Here is a 20,000-nt window from a genome sequence, read left to right on the forward strand (position 1 = left end):
ACGAGACGAGACATGTCGCGACGAAAGGAGGATCTTGGCCTCCGGAAGTGGGTCAGGTGGAAGGAGGAGGAGGTGGAAGGAGGAGGTGGAAGGAGGAGGTGGAAGGAGGAGGTGGAAGAAGGAGGAGGAGGAGGAGGAGGAGGAGAGAAGGATGGAAGAGGAAGAGGAAGAAGAAGAAGAGCATAATTTAAAGGCGACAGAATCTTTTGGAAGAAGGACACAGACAGAGACGGAGGGGAGGGAGCCGGAGGATCTCACTGACGGGAACGTTTTCGGCCGAAGGTACTTCGATGGGGTTAAGAGAAGATGCAAATGTAAATTCAGACAAATGAATTACGTCGAAGGTGAAGGAAACAAATGAAACAAGAAAACAGCAGAAGACAGCTGGGGGAGGGGCTGGAATTTGAGTTGGAGGTGGTCGGTGTTGGAGGTGGTCGGTGTTGGAGGTGGTCGGTGTTGGAGGTGGTCGGTGTTGGAGGTGGTCGGTGTTGGAGGTGGTCGGTGTTGGAGGTGGTCGGTGTTGGAGGTGGTCGGTGTTGGAGTGGTCGGTGTTGGAGGTGGTCGGTGTTGGAGGTGGTCGGTGTTGGAGGTGGTCGGTGTTGGAGGTGGTCGGTGTTGGAGGTGGTCGGTGTTGGAGGTGGTCGGTGTTGGAGGTGGTCGGTGTTGGAGGTGGTCGGTGTTGGAGGTGGTCGGTGTTGGAGGTGGTCGGTGTTGGAGGTGGTCGGTGTTGGAGGTGGTCGGTGTTGGAGGTGGTCGGTGTTGGAGGTGGTCGGTGTTGGAGGTGGTGTTGTTGGCGTTGGCCGTGATGATTGTATTGAAAGACTTTCCTGTTTTACTTTTCATAGTGACAAAAAAAAAAAAAAAAGTACCGAGGGCAGATATTAGCATTTAAGGTCCTCCTGGCGTCATTGTCGCCATGACAGTAGCCCTCTTCGCTACCGTAAGGACCAAATCCAGAATGGGCTACATCTATCTCCACCCAACCCAAACCCAACCCAACCCTAGCCCAACCCCAACCCCAAACCCAAAACCTAACCCTACTGCACCCAACTACAACTACAACTCTAAGTCTATCGAAATAAACACGAGAGGACGGAGGTCTTCATTGGTACGACGTTTCGCTTGTTACAGATTTTTCAAGTACATAGTCGTAATATACATGAATGAGGTTAGATGAGAAAAACTGGGAGAACGGGGGGAAGGGGGGGAAGGGAAGAGAGGAAGGGAGGAAGGGAGGGAGGGAGGGAGGGAGGGAGGGGAAGAGAGGAAGGGAGGTAGGGAGAAAGGGGGTTCCTGAATATTAGGAAAGGTTAAGGCGAAGGCGAACCAAATGTCTGGGAACAGGAAAGGTTAAGGATAAGATGGAACAACTGACTGGGTGGAGGACATTAGCTCACAACCGATGAACAAAAGGAAGAAAATAAGAAAGGTGAGTAATTGTCTACTGAGGGTGGACAACGACTGAGAGGAAAAAAGGGGACTTTGGAGGGCAACTAACCTGACTTTTTGAAAACCATTAACTTGGATGTAGTGTGTCAGACCAGTAGGACAATTAAAGACATCACGAGGACGAGAATAAACATCGGCAAAACGCCGGGCAATAAAGCCGATGTTTATCGAATTCCGTGCTCGGGATGTGAAACACCCTACATTGGAAAAAAAATCACGCAATCTAAAAGCCCAGATACGAGAACACGGATACGATGTCCGCCATGATGTCACCACCAGGACGTGTGTTGCAAACAGGATCAGTAGCAACCACCTGATGGACTGTGAAAATGCATAACTTATGGTACGTGATCCCGACAAGATCAGTACAAAATGTTTGGAAGCAGCCATCATATGAGTAAAAGGAACCAACACAACTGAACATAACAGGGGCATGTTCAATATCTTACCTCACCTAATTCCTGTAATACCCATTGCCAACAAATTTTAAGCTATAACTAGTTACCCTCCAAAATTCACTTTTTTCCCCTCTCAAAATCGTTGTCCACCCTCAGATAATTGCTCATCCTTCTTATTTTCTTTCTTTTGTTCCTCAGTTGTGAGCTAATGTCTTTCACCCAGCCAATTGTTCCGTCTTATCCTTAACTTATGCTGTTCCCAGGCATTTGGTCCGCCTTCTTAACCGTTCCTAATATTCAGGAACACTCCGCTCTCCCACATCTCCCACATCTCCCTCCCTCCCTCCCGTTCCCCATTTTTTCTTATTTAATTCAGTCATGTGTATTACGACTATACTTGAAAAAGCTGTATATAACAAGCGAAACGTCGTACTAATGAAGGCCCCGTCCTCACATGGTGTTTATTTCGACAGACTTGTCGCCAACTGCCACTTTTATAAAAGTAGCCCCAACTAACCCCTACTAATCCCAACTAACTCCACCTAACCCCAACATAACCTCACCCAACCCCACTTAAACCCACGTAATCTAAACTCAACCTAATCAAACTAGTCTAAACTAGCCTAAACTAAATTGACCATCTTTGTGACCTCACCGATCCCCACTCCACCCCACCCCACTTCACCTTAGCTATGCTGGAAGACGCTGCGCTGCGGCCGAAGCCGCCACACTCTTGTAATGCAGGAAAAGCAACACGTTTTTTTTGTACGAATCTTAAAACTAATACTATATTCAAAACGGCTGGATCGAGCTCCAAATAACAAAAGGAGAGGGGCGGGGAGGAGGGGGGGAGGGCTCCAATGCTCGGGCAGGTGCTCTCCGCTTGCACACGCCGCGCGCGATAAGCAGGGAGATAAGGAGAAGGTGGGGGGGGTGGGGAAGGGGGGGACGCAGGGCGGAGTAGAAAGGAGAGTGCGGGGAGGGAGCAGGACGGGGGTGTGGGCAGGGGCAGTAAGAGGGGGAAAAGTGAGGTAGGTTGGGTAGGGGGCACGGGGGAAGTAGAAGGGAGGGCCGGGGGGTAGGAGCGTGTAGGAGGGGGAGTAGGAGGGGGCAGTGAGAAGGAAGTAGGAAGGGGATTAGGAGGGGTAGGAGGGGGATTAGGAGGGGGAGAGTAGGAGGGGTAGGAGGGGTAGGAGGTAGGAGGGGGGTAGGAGGGGGTGTAGGAGGGGAGAGTAGGAGGGGGGAGTACGTGGGGTAGGAGAGGGAGTAGAGGGGGCGAGTAGGAAGGGGAACGCGGTGGGGAGTAGATGGGGGCGGTGGGGGAAGGTGACGAAGAGGAGGACGGGGGAAGAATGATACAGGCAGGAAGGAGGGAGGGAGGAAGAGGGGATGTGGAGTCTGTAGAGGGAAGAGATGATATAGGTGGGGGGAGGAAGAGGGTGGGGGGCGAAGGAGGAGGATAGGGTGTGGGGAGGAGGAGGTTAGGGTATGGGGAGGAGGTTAGGATGTGGGGAGGAGGATAGGGTGTGGGGAGGAGGATAGGGTGTGGGGAGGAGGATAGGGTGTGGGGAAGAGGAGGATAGGGTATGGAGAGGAGGAGGATAGGGTGTGGAGAGGAGGAAGGGAGGAGGAGGAGGAAAACAGGGGTGGAGCAGGAGGGGTGAGGCAGGAGGAAGAGGAAGGGAGGAGGGGGAGGAGGAAGAGGAGGGGAGGAGGAAGAGGAGGGGAGGAGGAAGAGGAGGGGAGGAGGAAGAGGAGGGGAGGAGGAAGAGGAGGGGGAGGAGGAGGAAGAGGAGGGGAGGAGAGGAGGAGGAAGAGGAGGGGAGGAAGAGGAAGAGGAGGAAGAGGAGGGGAGGAAGAGGAAGAGGAGGAAGAGGAAGAGGAGGAAGAGGAAGAGGAGGAAGAGGAGGAGGAAGAGGAGGAGGAAGAGGAGGAAGAGGAGGAGGAAGAGGAAGAGGAGGAAGAGGAGGAGGAGGAGGAAGAGGAGGAGGAAGAGGAGGAGGAGGAGGAAGAGGAGGAGGAGGAGGAGGAAGAGGAGGAGGAAGAGGAGGAGGAAGAGGGAGAAAGGAGGAGAGGGGAGGAGGAGAAGGGAGGAGGAGAGGGGAGGAGAGGGGAGGAGGGAGGAGAATGTAGGAAGAGGAGGAAGAGAAAAAAGAGGAGGGGAGAGGAGGGGGAGAGGAAAAGGAGGAGGGGAGAGGAGGGGGAGAGGAAAAGGAGGAGGGGAGAGGAGGGGGAGAGGAGGGGAAAGGAGGGGGAGAGGAGGAGAGGAGGGGGAGAGGAGGAGAGGAAGATGGAGAAGGAAAAGGAATGCGAAAGCTGGAAGAGGACGAGGAACGAGGAGAAAGGGAAGGAGGAAGATGAAGGAGGAAAATTAAGAAGAGTGATGGGAAGGAGGAGGAGGAGGAGGAGGAAGAGGAGGAGGAAGAAGATGGTTCCCCAGGTCGGCAACGCCTTTCCCAGCTGGCGTCCTCTTCTCACTCCCCCCCTCCTCTCACTCCCCCCCTCCTCTCACTCCCCCCTCCTCTCACTCCCCCCTCCTCTCACTCCCCCCTCCTCCTCCTCCCCGCCTCCCACCCCAGTCTCATCTCCTCTTCCTTAGTTTTCATCTCCTTCTTCTCTTACTCCCTTTCCTATTCCCCCCCTCCTCCCTCCTCCACTTATCTCCCACCCTCTCTCCTCCCCACCAACCTCGCTCATCTCACCTTGCCGCATCTCACTCCAGGTCCTACAGCATTCTGGATTTCCTTCCTCCCTCCCCTCCTTCCCCTTCCTCCCTCTCCTGTTCTTCTCCCTCCCTCCCTCCCGCTCCCTCCCTTCCTCCCTCACTCCCCCGCTCCCTCGCTTTCTCCCTCACTCTACCGCTCCCTCCCTCACTCTACCGCTCCCTCCCTCACTCTACCGCTCCCTCCCTTCCTCCCTCACTCTACCGCTCGCTCCCTCCCTTCCTCCCTCACTCTCCCTCTCCCTCCCTTCCTCCCTCACTCTACCGCCCTTCCCTCCCTCCCTCACTCTACCGCCCCTCCCTCCCTCCCTCACTCTACCGCCCTTCCCTCCCTCCCTCACTCTACCGCCCCTCCCTCCCTCCCTCCTTCCCTCACTCACTCTCCCGCTCCCTCGTTCCCTCACTTTTTCGCTCTCTCCCTCACTCCCCCTCCCTCACTCTTCCCTTCCCTCCCTCCCCTTCCCTCCGTCTACTCGACCCTTCTCCCTCCATCTCCAACTCGGCCAACATATCCCTTCCTCTAACAAGTCCTTAGCGCCTCCTTCTCTCCCCTCCCCCCCACCTCCCCACACTCACTCGCTACTTACTCGTTTATCCTCCTCTAACATCATCTCCTCCTCCTCCTCCTCCTCCTCTCCCTCACTTCCTGCTGCAGTGAGAGGTCGGCAAGAAGGACCCCCCTCCCCTCCCCCGGAAGGAGAGGAGGTAAACCCCGGTCCCGTCCAACGATTTCATTCTGATGAAGGAAAGAAGGAAGAAGGAAGGAAGAAGGAAGGAAAGAAGGGAGAAAGAAAGGGAGGAAGGGAGGGATGGAGGGAGGCAGATAGAAATGCAGGCAGAGGGCCGGCCAGAGAGGCAAGTAGGTAGGCAGGTAGGCAGGTAGGTAGGTAGGCAGGTAGGTAGGTAGGTAGGCAGGCAGTTAGGAAGGCAGCTACAGTAGGTAAGTAGTTAGACAGGCATTTTGGCAGGCAGGTATCTTCTTCGTTAGTGGACGATGACCACTCTGTTCCTATGTTAGGTCGGGTCGGGTCAGGTCAGGTTAGTTCAGGTCGGGTCAGGTCAGGTTAGTTCAGGTCGGGTCAGGTCAGGTCAGTTCAGGTCGGGTCATGTCATGTCAGGTCAGGTCAGGTCAGATCAGAACGTCTTGGCCTCCAGCCTCCCGCGTCTTGTTGCCCAGGAATCCCAAACATTTCTGCTTTCCCCCATGACCTTCTAGACCAGTGACATGATGACGCAACTACTACTACTACTACTCCTCCTCTTCCTCCTCCTCCCCTCCTCCTCCTCCTAATAGCACTCGCCAGACCCGAGGGCGGGTGGGTCGGTGGAACAACTCCATCGTCCAAAGGGTCGCGATCTAGCGAGGTCAGGTTCAGAACGGGGTCCATCACAGTATCATTGGCGACATCTATACAAGACAGTACTACACCTCTGCACTGTAGATTCACTAAGATTTTTTGACAAGGACAGAACACTTCAGTATTTAGATTTAAGAAAAAATCGAGTAAATTGTTAAAAACCTGTAGTTCAGCATGGCTGGAGAACTACAAGCTAACTGTTCAGCAATAACATGAGTGAACAAATTGAACAGACTGGAGTCAAGCGCTTTAATTCCGATGTCGAACGAAATTTGTTACGCTGCGAGAGACACACAGACACACAGACGCACAGACTGACGCACAGACACACACACACACACACACACACACACACACACACACACACACACACACACACACACACACACACACACACAGACAGACACAGAGACAGACACACAGAGACACACACAGACAGACACACACACAGACAGACAGACAGACTGACACACACACACAGAGGCCATTACAGGATTAACCTTAGTGGTGAAAAATGTAAAGAAGAAAGACGGCAACCTGGAGACCCATGTCAACGAAACGGACGAAAACTTCGACGTCAAAGACGACAGTAACTAGACGTCCCTGGCATTGACGTCGCCGAAAACGGTGACATTTATTCAGTGACATCATTGTGACGTCAGCGACAATGACGACGACGACGACGACAGAGGCACGAGAGAAGCTAGCGACGACGACGACGACGACGACGACGACGACGACGACGACGACGGAGGCACGAGAGAAGCTAGCGACGACGACGACGACGCCAGCACCGCCCAGTTAAAAGACAACCGAGCCAGGCTGGCGGCGGCGGCGGCGTCGGGCTCCAGCCGCCAGGACCCGACTGGCTGGCTGGCTGGTCGATACGAGCCACTAGTCCAAGGGACCTCTTGCTACTGATGGAGGAAAAGAGGAAATGAGAAGGGGAGAGAGAAAGAAAAGGGAAGAAATAATGATAAGAAAAATAGATCAAGGTAACGAGAAGGAAAGAAAGAACGAGAAAAGAGGGAGGAGAGAGGGGGGAAGGGGAGGGAGGGGGGAGGGATGGGAGGGGGGAGGGATGGGAGGGGGGAGGGATGGGAGGGAGATAGAGATAGAAAGAGGAGGGAGAGGAGGGAGGGATGAGGGAGATGAAGAAAGGGACGAAGGCGAGAGATGGAGGAAGATAGGAGGGGGCGAAGAGGAAGGCAACAGATCCACAGTGTGGGATGGGGTGGGGTGGGGGAAACTTCAGGTGCTCCTCTGTGTAAAAATCTGTCTAGGTGGTGGCGGTGGTGGTGGTAGTACTGTTGTTGTTGTTGGTGGTGGTGGTGTTGGTGGTGGTGTTGGTGGTGGTGTTGGTGGTGGTGTTGGTGGTGGTGTTGGTGGTGGTGTTGTGATAGTGGACATGGTGGTGGTGTTGACAGTGATAGTGGACATGGTGGTGTTGACAGTGATAGTGGACATGGTGGTGGTGTTGACAGTGATAGTGGACATGGTGGTGGTGTTGACAGTGATAGTGGACATGGTGGTGGTGTTGACAGTGATAGTGGACATGGTGGTGTTGACAGTGATAGTGGACATGGTGGTGGTGTTGACAGTGATAGTGGACATGGTGGTGTTGACAGTGATAGTGGACATGGTGATGGTGGTGGTGTTGACAGTGATAGTGGACATGGTGATGGTGGTGGTGTTGACAGTGATAGTGGACATGGTGATGGTGGTGGTGTTGACAGTGATAGTGGACATGGTGATGGTGGTGGTGTTGACAGTGATAGTGGACATGGTGATGGTGGTGGTGTTGACAGTGATAGTGGACATGGTGATGGTGGTGGTGTTGACAGTGATAGTGGACATGGTGATGGTGGTGGTGTTGACAGTGATGGTGGACATGGTGGTGGTGGTGTTGACAGTGATAGTGGACATGGTGATGGTGTTGACAGTGATAGTGGACATGGTGATGGTGTTGACAGTGATAGTGGACATGGTGATGGTGGTGTTGACAGTGATAGTGGACATGGTGGTGGTGTTGATAGTGATAGTGGACATGGTGGTGGTGTTGACAGTGATAGTGGACATGGTGGTGGTGTTGACAGTGATAGTGGACATGGTGGTGGTGTTGACAGTGATAGTGGACATGGTGGTGGTGTTGACAGTGATAGTGGACATGGTGGTGTTGACAGTGATAGTGGACATGGTGATGGTGTTGACAGTGATAGTGGACATGGTGATGGTGGTGGTGTTGACAGTGATAGTGGACATGGTGATGGTGGTGGTGTTGACAGTGATAGTGGACATGGTGATGGTGGTGGTGTTGACAGTGATAGTGGACATGGTGATGGTGGTGTTGACAGTGATAGTGGACATGGTGGTGGTGTTGACAGTGATAGTGGACATGGTGGTGTTGACAGTGATAGTGGACATGGTGATGGTGTTGACAGTGATAGTGGACATGGTGATGGTGGTGGTGTTGACAGTGATAGTGGACATGGTGATGGTGGTGGTGTTGACAGTGATAGTGGACATGGTGATGGTGGTGGTGTTGACAGTGATAGTGGACATGGTGATGGTGGTGTTGACAGTGATAGTGGACATGGTGATGGTGGTGTTGACAGTGATAGTGGTGATGATGGTGCTGTGGTGGCGGTGGTAGACGTGGTGGTGAGCATGGACGTGGTGGTGGGTATGGACGTGGTGGTGCCTGGTGGTGTTGAGGGCCGCCCTATTAGCATAGTCCTTTCTCCGAAAACAAACACCCTATACTTGGAAGTACTTAAACCGAAGAGGCGAGGAGAGTAGTCGAGTTCCTCATTTACGCTCGCAGCTGTGATAACTGTCTTCATAATCATTGTGGTTAAACTAGAATATGAAAAATGTAAAAAGCGAAGATGGAAATGATTACAGGTACAAGCACGCGCGCGCACACACGCACGCACATGTTCATGCGCACAAATACATACATACACACACACACACACACACACACACACACACACACACACACACACACACACACACACACACTATAAATCAACACTCATACACATGCACATGTATTTGCAGATACACGTGTACATAAGTGCACACACACATGCACACACTCATGCCAGTATACAGCGGAGCATTGTGGGTATGCTGTTAGGTCTCCTTATGGACAGCGCTCCAATTGATCCATGTTTGGCAAGCTTGGAGATCCCATTTTGGGAGCCAAATGATCGGAAAGATGGTCCGCCACCAACTCTTGGGTCGCCGGAGCCTTACGAGAAGCTTCCGATTCCTGATGAAATATGTACGGCCTTCGGTGGCTCATTCTTTTCATCCAAGAGTTAACACCCCTTTCAAGCGCCTTAATGTCGCCAGCGGCATTGAGTAAAAGAGGCGTGACATGTCCTTTGCTAAGGCCACTCACACTACCCCCACCACTCACACTGCCCCCCCACTCACACTGCCCCCCCACACTCACACTGCCCCCCCCCACACTCACACTGCCCCCCACACTCACACTGCCCCCCACACTCACACTGCCCCCCACACTCACACTGCCCCCCACAAAAAAAATCGTTAAAGGTTTTATTGAACACGATTCTGGACATAAGAAGGCTCTGCACACAACGGCTGCCTGTTATTTCTCCTGTTTTGGTTCCGGTTCAAGGTTTTCTTAAAAACAAAATGCAGATCGTGCGTGTCATTCTTTGTGGCTTTCAACGATGTTGGGCGACAGCTTTGCATGAATCAGTCAGGCTTTCCTGCATCTTCGCAGACAGGAACTGACCTCCCCACATCGCAAGAATTGAAAATACAAGTTTGTTAGACAGGAACAATATGTAAAATAAAATTCTTCAAAACTCTACGCATACTGTACATACACTTACATATACATGTGCCTACCTGCAATGTACATATACAAATGTGCATACACACATTTATAAAGATGTGCATACACACATTTATACAGACGTGCATACACACATTTATACAGACGTGCATACACACATTTATACAGACGTGCATACACACATTTATACAGATGTGCATACACACATTTATACAGACGTGCATACACACATTTATACAGATGTGCATACACACACATTTATACAGATGTGCATACACACACATTTATACAGATGTGCATACACACACACACATTTATACAGATGTGAATACACACACACATTTATACAGATGTGAATACACACACACAAATTTATACTGACGTGCATACACACACTTTTATACAGATGTGTTTACACACATTTATACAGATGTGTTTACACACATTTATACAGATGTGTTTACACACATTTATACAGATGTGTTTACACACATTTATACAGATGTGTTTACACACATTTATACAGATGTGTTTACACACATTTATACAAATGTGTATACACACATTTATACAAATGTGTATACACACATTTATACAAATGTGTATACACACATTTATACAAATGTGTATACACACATTTATACAAGTGTATACACACATTTATACAAATGTGTATACACACACATTTATACAAATGTGTATACACACACATTTATACAAATGTGTATACACACACATTTATACAAATGTGTATACACACACATTTATACAAATGTGTATACACATTTATACAGATGTGCATACACACACATTTATACAGATGTGCATACACACACATTTATACAGATGTGCATACACACACATTTATACAGATGTGCATACACACACATTTATACAGATGTGCATACACACACATTTATACAGATGTGCATACACACATTTATACAGATGTGTTTACACACATTTATACAGATGTGTTTACACACATTTATACAGATGTGTTTACACACATTTATACAGATGTGTTTACACACATTTATACAGATGTGTTTACACACATTTATACAGATGTGTTTACACACATTTATACAGATGTGCATACACACACATTTATACAGATGTGCATACACACATATATATACAGATGTGTATACACGCACACTTATACAGATGTGTATACACGCACACTTATACAGATGTGTATACACGCACACTTATACAGATGTGTATACACGCACACTTATACAGATGTGTATACACGCACATTTATACAGATGTGTTTACACGCACATTTATACAGATGTGTTTACACGCACATTTATACAGATGTGTTTACACGCACATTTATACAAGTGTTTACACATATTTATACAAGTGTTTACACATATTTATACAAGTGTTTACACACATACAAATGTGTTTACACACATTTATACAAGTGTACACACACACACAGACACAAACACACACACGCACACACAAACACTAACACTAACGCGCACACACACACACATAAAGACACACACACACATAAACACACAAACACAAACACACACACAAACACACACACAAACACACACACAAACACACACACAAACACACACACAAACACACACACAAACACACACACAAACACACACACAAACACACACACAAACACACACACAAACACACACACACACAAACACACACACACTCACAAACACACACACACTCACAAACACACACACACTCACAAACACACACACACTCACAAACACACACACACTCACAAACGCACACACACTCACAAACACACACACACTCACAAACACACACACACACACAAACACTAACACACACACACACACTAACACACACACACACTAACAAACACACACACTAACATACACACACACACACTAACACACACTAACACTAACATGAACACTAACACACACACACTAACACGCACACACACTAACACAGACATACACTAACAGACACACATACACTAACATACACATCAACACACACTAACAAACACACACTAACACACACACTAACACACACACTAACACACACACTAACACACACACTAAAACGCACACACTAAACGCACACACAAACATACACACACACAAACAAACACACACTAACAAACACCCACACGAACAAACACACACACTAACAAACACACACTAAAAACACACACTAACAAACACACACACTCACAAACACACATACTCGAACAAACACACACACGAACAAACACACACACACAAACACACACACTAACAAACACACACACACACAATAACAAACACACACACTAACAAACACACACACTAACACACACACTAACAAACACACACACACACACACACACACACACACACACACACACACACCTAACAACACACACACACACTAACAAACACACACACTAACAAACACACACACTAACACACACACACTAACAAACACACACACACACTAACAAACACACACACACTAACAAACACACACACACTAACAAAGACACACTAATAAACACTCACACTAACAAACACACACACACTAACAAACACACACTAACAAACACACATTAACAAACACAAACATTAACAAACACACTAAAATACTAACATATACAAACACAAGCACACTAACAAACACACTAAAATACTAACATACACAAACACACACGTATCCTAACTTCATTTAACTCAGTGATGAAAGTAGTAATTTCATCACCCAATCTCAATCACACTCGAAGACGACGTCCCAATGTCGAAAGAGCCTCGCTACCCTTCTAGGCTTCACTTGACCAAGCTATCCGTTAGCATGGGTCGACGCAATCCCTCAGTGTTGAGAATGAAACGTTTGGCGCTGCTATGCAAACCATCTGTAATACAGTGGTTCTTAACGTGTACAGAACCTAACGATTTTTTTCGCTTTTATCCAAATATGCCACATTTCCGACAAATAATTAAACGCTCGAATCAACTATGCCAACCTTGAGGAACTAATTATCGTGTTTTGATACATCCATCACGTCTTCAAAGAAACCCATTCAAAAAGAATAAATACATCAATGATTACGATACAAAACCCAAACAAAAAACACTTGTGCTGTGATGAACCTGCCAGATATGTAATTAAACTCGTAAAAAAGATACAACAAAGATAAGGACAAAATCCGAAGAATAATTTATTATGGTTTAACGAGACGGTGCTACATCTGCAACTTACCTTGAAAGTCGACGTTCCACACCTCTTCATGATCGTTGCAAAGGTGATCTTCCATTTTCCCGCCAACTACTGGGCTACTCCGTTCGAAACCATTGTGACGGATCAAGCGAGTCGCCATCTTTATCACTGTTCATCGGCCGTTCATGAACAGATTACGTTTTCTATCGTTCACCACTCACACTCACGATCTCGGGGGGGAAAAAACTAACATGAATTTCATGTTGTGAATCCACTGGATTTGTGGAAAAAATAACTCGGGCGATGTAGTAATCTGCGTTCGGTCGGAGTTCGGCGGACTTTGACAACACTACCGCGCGGACCATACAGGCGACGTGTCAGTACCTTCCTCGAGTCACAATGTACGCAGTAAGAGGGTTTTTTACATTACTTAGGCTGGGCAATAAAGCCTTCGTTCGTTTAGATAAAAAAACAGTTTCTGAAACATCAGGAGAAAATTATTTATAATTACGTATATAAATACACACCAATAAACACACACACACACACACACACACACACACACACACACACACACACACACACACACACACACACACAAAGAAACAGATGTGCATACACACATTTATACAGATGTGCATACACACATTTATACAGATGTGCATACACACACATTTATACAGATGTGCATACACACACATTTATACAGATGTGCATACACACACATTTATACAGATGTGCATACACACACATTTATACAGATGTGCACACACACACACACACATTATACAGATGTGCATACACACACACACACTTATACAGATGTGCATACACACATTTATACAGATGTGCATACACACATTTATACAGATGTGCATACACATTTATACAGATGTGCATACACACATTTATACAGATGTGTATACACACATTTATACAGATGTGTATACACACATTTATACAGATGTGTATACACACATTTATACAGATGTGTTTACACACATTTATAGAGATGTGTACACACACACACACAAACACATACACACACAAACACACACACACACACACACTAACAAACACACACACTAACAGACACACACTAACACACAAACACACACACACACAACAAACACACACACACACAACTAACAAACACACACACACACAACTAACAAACACACACACACACAACTAACAAACACACACACACACACAACACACACACACACAACTAACAAACACACACACACAAACACACACACACAAACACACGCTAACACACACACACGCAAACACACACACACGCTAACACACACACGCTAACACACACACACACGCTAACACACACACACACACACACACACACACACGCTAACACACACACACGCTAACACACACACACACACACACACACACACACACACGCAAACACACACACACACACACACACACTCTAACACACACACACACGCTAACACACACACACACACTCTAACACACACACACACGCTAACACACACACACACACACACACACACACGCTAACACACACACACACACACACGCTAACACACACACACACGCTAACACACACACACGCTAACACACACACACGCTAACACACACACACGCTAACACACACACACGCTAACACACACACACTAACACACACACACACACACGCTCACACACACACACTAACACACACACACACACTCTAACACACACACACACACACACTCTATCTCACACACACACACACTCTAACACACACACACTCTAACACACACACACGCTAACACACACACACACTCTAACACACACACACGCTAACACACACACACTAACACACACACATTAACACACACACATTAATACTCACATTAACACACACACATTAATACTCACATTAACACACACACACATTAACACACACACACATTAATACTCACATTAACACACACACACATTAACACACACACACACACACTAACACACACACACATTAACACACACACACATTAACACACACACCTAACAACACACACACACACACACACACCTAACAACACACACACACACACACACACACACACACACACACACACACACACACTAACACACACACACTAACACACACACACTAACACACACACACTAACACACACACACTAACACACACACACTAACACACACACACTAACACACACACACTAACACACACACACTAACACACACACACTAACACACACACACTAACACACACACACTAACAAACACACACACACTAACAAACACACACTAACAAACACACACTAATAAACATTCACACTAAAATACTAACATACACAAACACACACGTATCCTAACTTCATTTAACTCAGCGATGAAAGTAGTAATTTCATCACCCAATCTCAATCACACTCGAAGAAGACGTCCCAATGTCGAAAGAGCCTCGCTACCCTTCTAGGCTTCACTTGACCAAGCTATCCGTTAGCATGGGTCGACGCAATCCCTCAGTGTTGAGAATGAAACGTTTGGCGCTGCTATGCAAACCATCTGTATAATACAGTGGTTCTTAACGTGTACAGAACCTAACGATTTTTTTCGCTTTTATCCAACTATGCCACATTTCCGACAAATAATTAATTAAACGCTCGTATCAACTATGCCAACCTTGAGGAACTAATTATCGTGTTTTGATACATCCATCACGTCTTCAAAGAAACCCATTCAAAAAGAATAAATACATCAATGATTACGATACAAAACCCACACAAAAAACACTTGTGCTATGATGAACCTGCCAGATATGTAATTAATTAAACTCGTAAAAAAGATACAACAAAGATAAGGACAAAATCCGAAGAACCATTCATTATGGTTTAATGAGACGGTGCTACATCTCCAACTTACCTTGAAAGTCGACGTTCCACACCTCCTCATGATCGTTGCAAAGGTGATCTTCCATTTTCCCGCCAACTACTGGGCTACTCCGTTCGAAACCATTGTGACGGATCAAGCGAGTCGCCATCTTTATCACTGTTCATCGGCCGTTCATGAACAGATTACGTTTTCTATCGTTTACCACTCACACTCACGATCTCGGGGGGGGGGGGAAACTAACATGAATTTCATGTTGTGAATCCACTGGATTTGTGGAAAAAATAACTTGGGCGATGTAGTAATCTGCGTTCGGTCGGAGTTCGGCGGACTTTGACAACACTACCGCGCGGACCATACAGGCGACGTGTCAGTACCTTCCTCGAGTCACAATGTACGCAGTAAGAGGGTTTTTTACATTACTTAGGCTGGGCAATAAAGCCTTCGTTCGTTTAGATAAAAAAACAGTTTCTGAAACATCAGGAGCAAATTAGGTATACTTACGTAGATAAATACACACCAATAAACACACACACACACACACACACACACACACACACACACACACACACACACACACACACACACACACACACACACAAAGAAACAGGATATCTATGATATCCAACTCGTTTGCAATATTATATTTATATATATATATATATATATATATATGTATATATATATATATATATATATATATATATATATATATATATATATATATATATATATAATTTTACATAAAGGGGCCTTTGGCGATTAGAGTCTATTCTAGTCTCCTTCGGAAAAAAAAGAAATCTTTACGGTGATTGATGCCACGCATCATTCAACTCTCCCGGGCACTCTGGGGGCAGTCGTGAGAAAACGTTTCTTCGTGCCCCTCGCCCGCGCCCGTGAGAGCCCAGTTTACAACCGTCCCCGCTTACGAGGAGGTCGCTCGTTATCAAAATCTTCGATCCATTTACGAGAGAGCCTCGATCACATTCCCCCCCCACCACCACCACCAAGGCAATAGTGGAGGCGTGTTTACAGGGGGAGGAGTGTGTGGAGGGGACCAGGAGTGTGTGGAGGGGACTAGTTGGGAGAGAGGGAGGGAAGGAGAGAGGGAAGGTGTGTGGAAAGGGGTAGTGAGGAAGAGGCCGGGAGGGAGATGGTAATAGGGGAAAAGCATAGGAGGGAGGAAAGGGGTAGGTGGAGGGTGTCGTGGGGGTGGAGGGTGTCGTGGGGGTGGAGGGTGTCGTGGGGGTGGAGGGTGTCGTGGGGGTGGAGGGTGTCGTGGGGGTGGAGGGTGTCGTGGGGGTAGAGGGTGTCGTGGGGGAAGAGGGTGTCGTTGGGGTGGAGGGTGTCGTGGGGGTGGAGGGTGTCGTAGGGGTGGAGGGTGTCGTTGGGGTGGAGGGTGTCGTGGGGGAAAAGGGTGTCGTGGGGGTGAAGGGTGTCGTGGGGGAAGAGGGTGTCGTGGAGGAAGAGGGTGTCGTGGAGGAAGAGGGTGTCGTGGAGGAAGAGGGTGTCGTGGAGGAAGAGGGTGTCGTGGAGGAAGAGGGTGTCGTGGGGGAAGAGGGTGTCGTGGGGGGAAGAGGGTGTCGTGGGGGCAAGAGGGTGTCGGGGGGTGAAGAGGGTGTCGTGGGGGAAGAGGGTGTCGTTGCGGAAGAGGGTGTCGTTGTGGTTGAGGGTGTCGTGGAGGAAGAGGGTGTCGTGGGGGAAGAGGGTGTCGTGGGGGAAGAGGGTGTCGTGGGGGGAAGAGGGTGTCGTGGGGGGAAGTGGGTGTCGTGGGGGGAAGAGGGTGTCGGGGGTGAAGTGGGTGTCGTGGGGGAAGATGGGGTCGTGGGGGAAGAGTGGGTCGTGGGGAAGAGTGTGTCGTGGGGGAAGAGGGTGCCGTGGGGGACGAGGGTGTCGTGGGGGAAGAGGGTGTCGTGGGGGAAGAGGGTGTCGTGGGGGAAGAGGGTGTCGGGGGGGAAGAGGGTGTCGTGGGGGAAGAGAGTGTCGTGGGGGAAGAGAGTGTCGTGGGGGAAGAGGGTGTCGTGGGGGAAGAGGGTGTCGTGGGGGAAGAGGGTGTCGTGGGGGAAGAGGGTGTCGTGGGGGAAGAGGGTGTCGTGGGGGAAGAGGGTGTCGTGGGGGAAGAGGGTGTCGTGGGGGAAGAGGGTGTCGTGGGGGAAGAGGGTGTCGTGGGGGAAGAGAGTGTCGTGGGGGAAGAGGGTGTCGTGGGGGAAGAGGGTGTCGTGGGGAAGAGTGTGTCGTGGGGGAAGAGAGTGTCGTGGGGGAAGAGAGTGTCGTGGGGGAAGAGGGTGTCGTGGGGGAAGGGGGTAGTGGGGGAAGGGGGTAGTGGGGGAAGGGGGTAGTGGGGGGAAGGGGATACAAAGGAAGGGATAGTGAGGAAGGGAAAGGGTGGAGGAACGAGTGGATGGAAAAGGAAGAAATGGAGGGAAAGGTTGGAAGAAAGGAGAGTGAAGGGGAGGAGGGAACGGAGGGATGGGTGGGTAGAGAGAGGAGGGTGATGTGAAGTCTTAGTTTCTAGTTGCCAATAACCAGCGCTTCTATCCTTGGGGGACAGTATCGCACCAAAAATGTGAAGAGGTGGAGGAGTCCTGGGGTGGAGCAGTCCTAGGGGTGGAGCAGTCCTAGGGGTGGAGCAGTCCTAGGGGTGGAGCAGTCCTAGGGGTGGAGCAGTCCTAGGGGTGGAGCAGTCCTAGGGGTGGAGCAGTCCTAGGGGTGGAGCAGTCCTAGGGGTGGACGAGTCCTAGGGGTGGACGAGTCCTAGGGGTGGACGAGTCCTAGGGGTGGAGCAGTCCTAGGGGTGGAGCAGTCCTAGGGGTGGAGCAGTCCTAGGGGTGGACGAGTCCTAGGGGTGGACGAGTCCTAGGGGTGGACGAGTCCTAGGGGTGGACGAGTCCTAGGGGTGGACGAGTCCTAGGGGTGGACGAGTCCTAGGGGTGGACGAGTCCTAGGGGTGGACGAGTCCTAGGGGTGGACGAGTCCTAGAGGTGGACGAGTCCTAGAGGTGGACGAGTCCTAGAGGTGGAGGCCTAGAGGTGGTCAAGTAGAGATTGAAGGGGAGTAGCAGCAGAGAGGAGGACTACCAAAAGCTACTTAATTAGGTTTTTAGTTTTCCGAGTGGACGTCTTTATGGACGTCACCGAAGTCGTTGATGCAGTCATCACCCCATATGGTAAGGAAAGGGAAGAAAGGATGTGGAGAAAATGGGGGAGGGGGTGGGGTAACATACGAATACCCAAGGCTTCTCTTGTAAGAAACCCACGCGATAAGAAATCCGCAGCCCCCGGAGCAACTGGCAACGGTCTAGTGGTTCTTCCAAAGGCAACGTTTCATTTCCTGTAGGCGGTGAGGGGCGTTCTAGATATACCTCTTCAGTCTTCTGACAGCCGGGTGATTTCTATTTAACTCAGAATGGAGACAGTGAGAGACGTCACGTTTACCAAATTTCAAGTTTCAAGGTTTCAAGTTTCAAGTTTCAAGGTTCAAGTTTCAAGGTTCAAGTTTCAAGGTTCAATTTTCAAGGTTCAATTTTCAAGGTTCAAGTTTCAAGGTTCAAGTTTCAAGGTTCAATTTTCAAGGTTCAATTTTCAAGGTTCAAGTTTCAAGGTTCAAGTTTCAAGGCTCTCTTTCCCCTTGGTTCCTTCCACGAGATATGGGGTGAGGAGCCTACGACAGGAGGCTGAGTACCCATGACCGAAGCTGTCACCTTTGCCCAATTATGCTCTTCAGGAACTGTTGAGGCAGGTAACTCACAATCACTCCTGGGAATTTGAGAGAAGGGAGAGACTCGAACCCACAACTCCGTGAATACGAGACCAGCACGCTTGCGTTGACACCACGAGAGACGGGCGGATTTCCGGTACGCGAGACGAGTCGACGGTTCGAAGTTTCGGTCGGCGCTCGATGCCCGAGGGAGAAAAGGCCTCGCTCGCACAAAATAAACATATTCGCCTCATAAGGTCGGCTTTAGGGTGGCGGCCGCCATCTTGTCCAAATATAAGCAGCAACAGCAGTAGTAATGGTAGTAATAGTAATAGTATTAGCAACAGTAATGGTAGTGGTAGTGCTGGTGGTGGCGATGGTAGTGGTGGTAGTGAAGGTAGTGGTAGTGGTGGTGGTGGTAGAGGTAGTGGTAGTGCTGGTGGTGTTGGTGGTAGTGTTGGTGGTAG

At 48.8% G+C, this 20,000-nt stretch overlaps 1 protein-coding gene across 3 annotated transcripts in view; it reads right to left on the minus strand.

Moving 5' to 3' along the window:
* Positions 1 to 20,000, minus strand: part of Pi4KIIalpha (phosphatidylinositol 4-kinase II alpha) — a 209,697-nt gene that overhangs the window by 157,540 nt on the left and 32,157 nt on the right. Inside the window, exon 1 of one of the 3 annotated variants that reach the window (XM_076213940.1) lies at positions 15,871 to 16,003. The exons of 1 other annotated variant lie outside the window; for it this stretch is intronic. In XM_076213940.1, coding sequence (XP_076070055.1) covers positions 15,871 to 15,988 — 118 coding nt within the window. In that variant the 5' untranslated portion in view covers positions 15,989 to 16,003. Of the gene's footprint in view, positions 1 to 12,996; positions 13,359 to 15,870; positions 16,004 to 20,000 lie in introns of those variants that run through there. One more of the 3 variants, XM_076213939.1, reaches the window with a different exon arrangement.

Source organism: Oratosquilla oratoria, chromosome 32 (genome assembly GCF_046742065.1).
Source record: "Oratosquilla oratoria isolate Oo_2021 chromosome 32, ASM4674206v1, whole genome shotgun sequence".
NCBI classification, from domain to species: Eukaryota; Metazoa; Arthropoda; class Malacostraca; order Stomatopoda; family Squillidae; genus Oratosquilla; species Oratosquilla oratoria.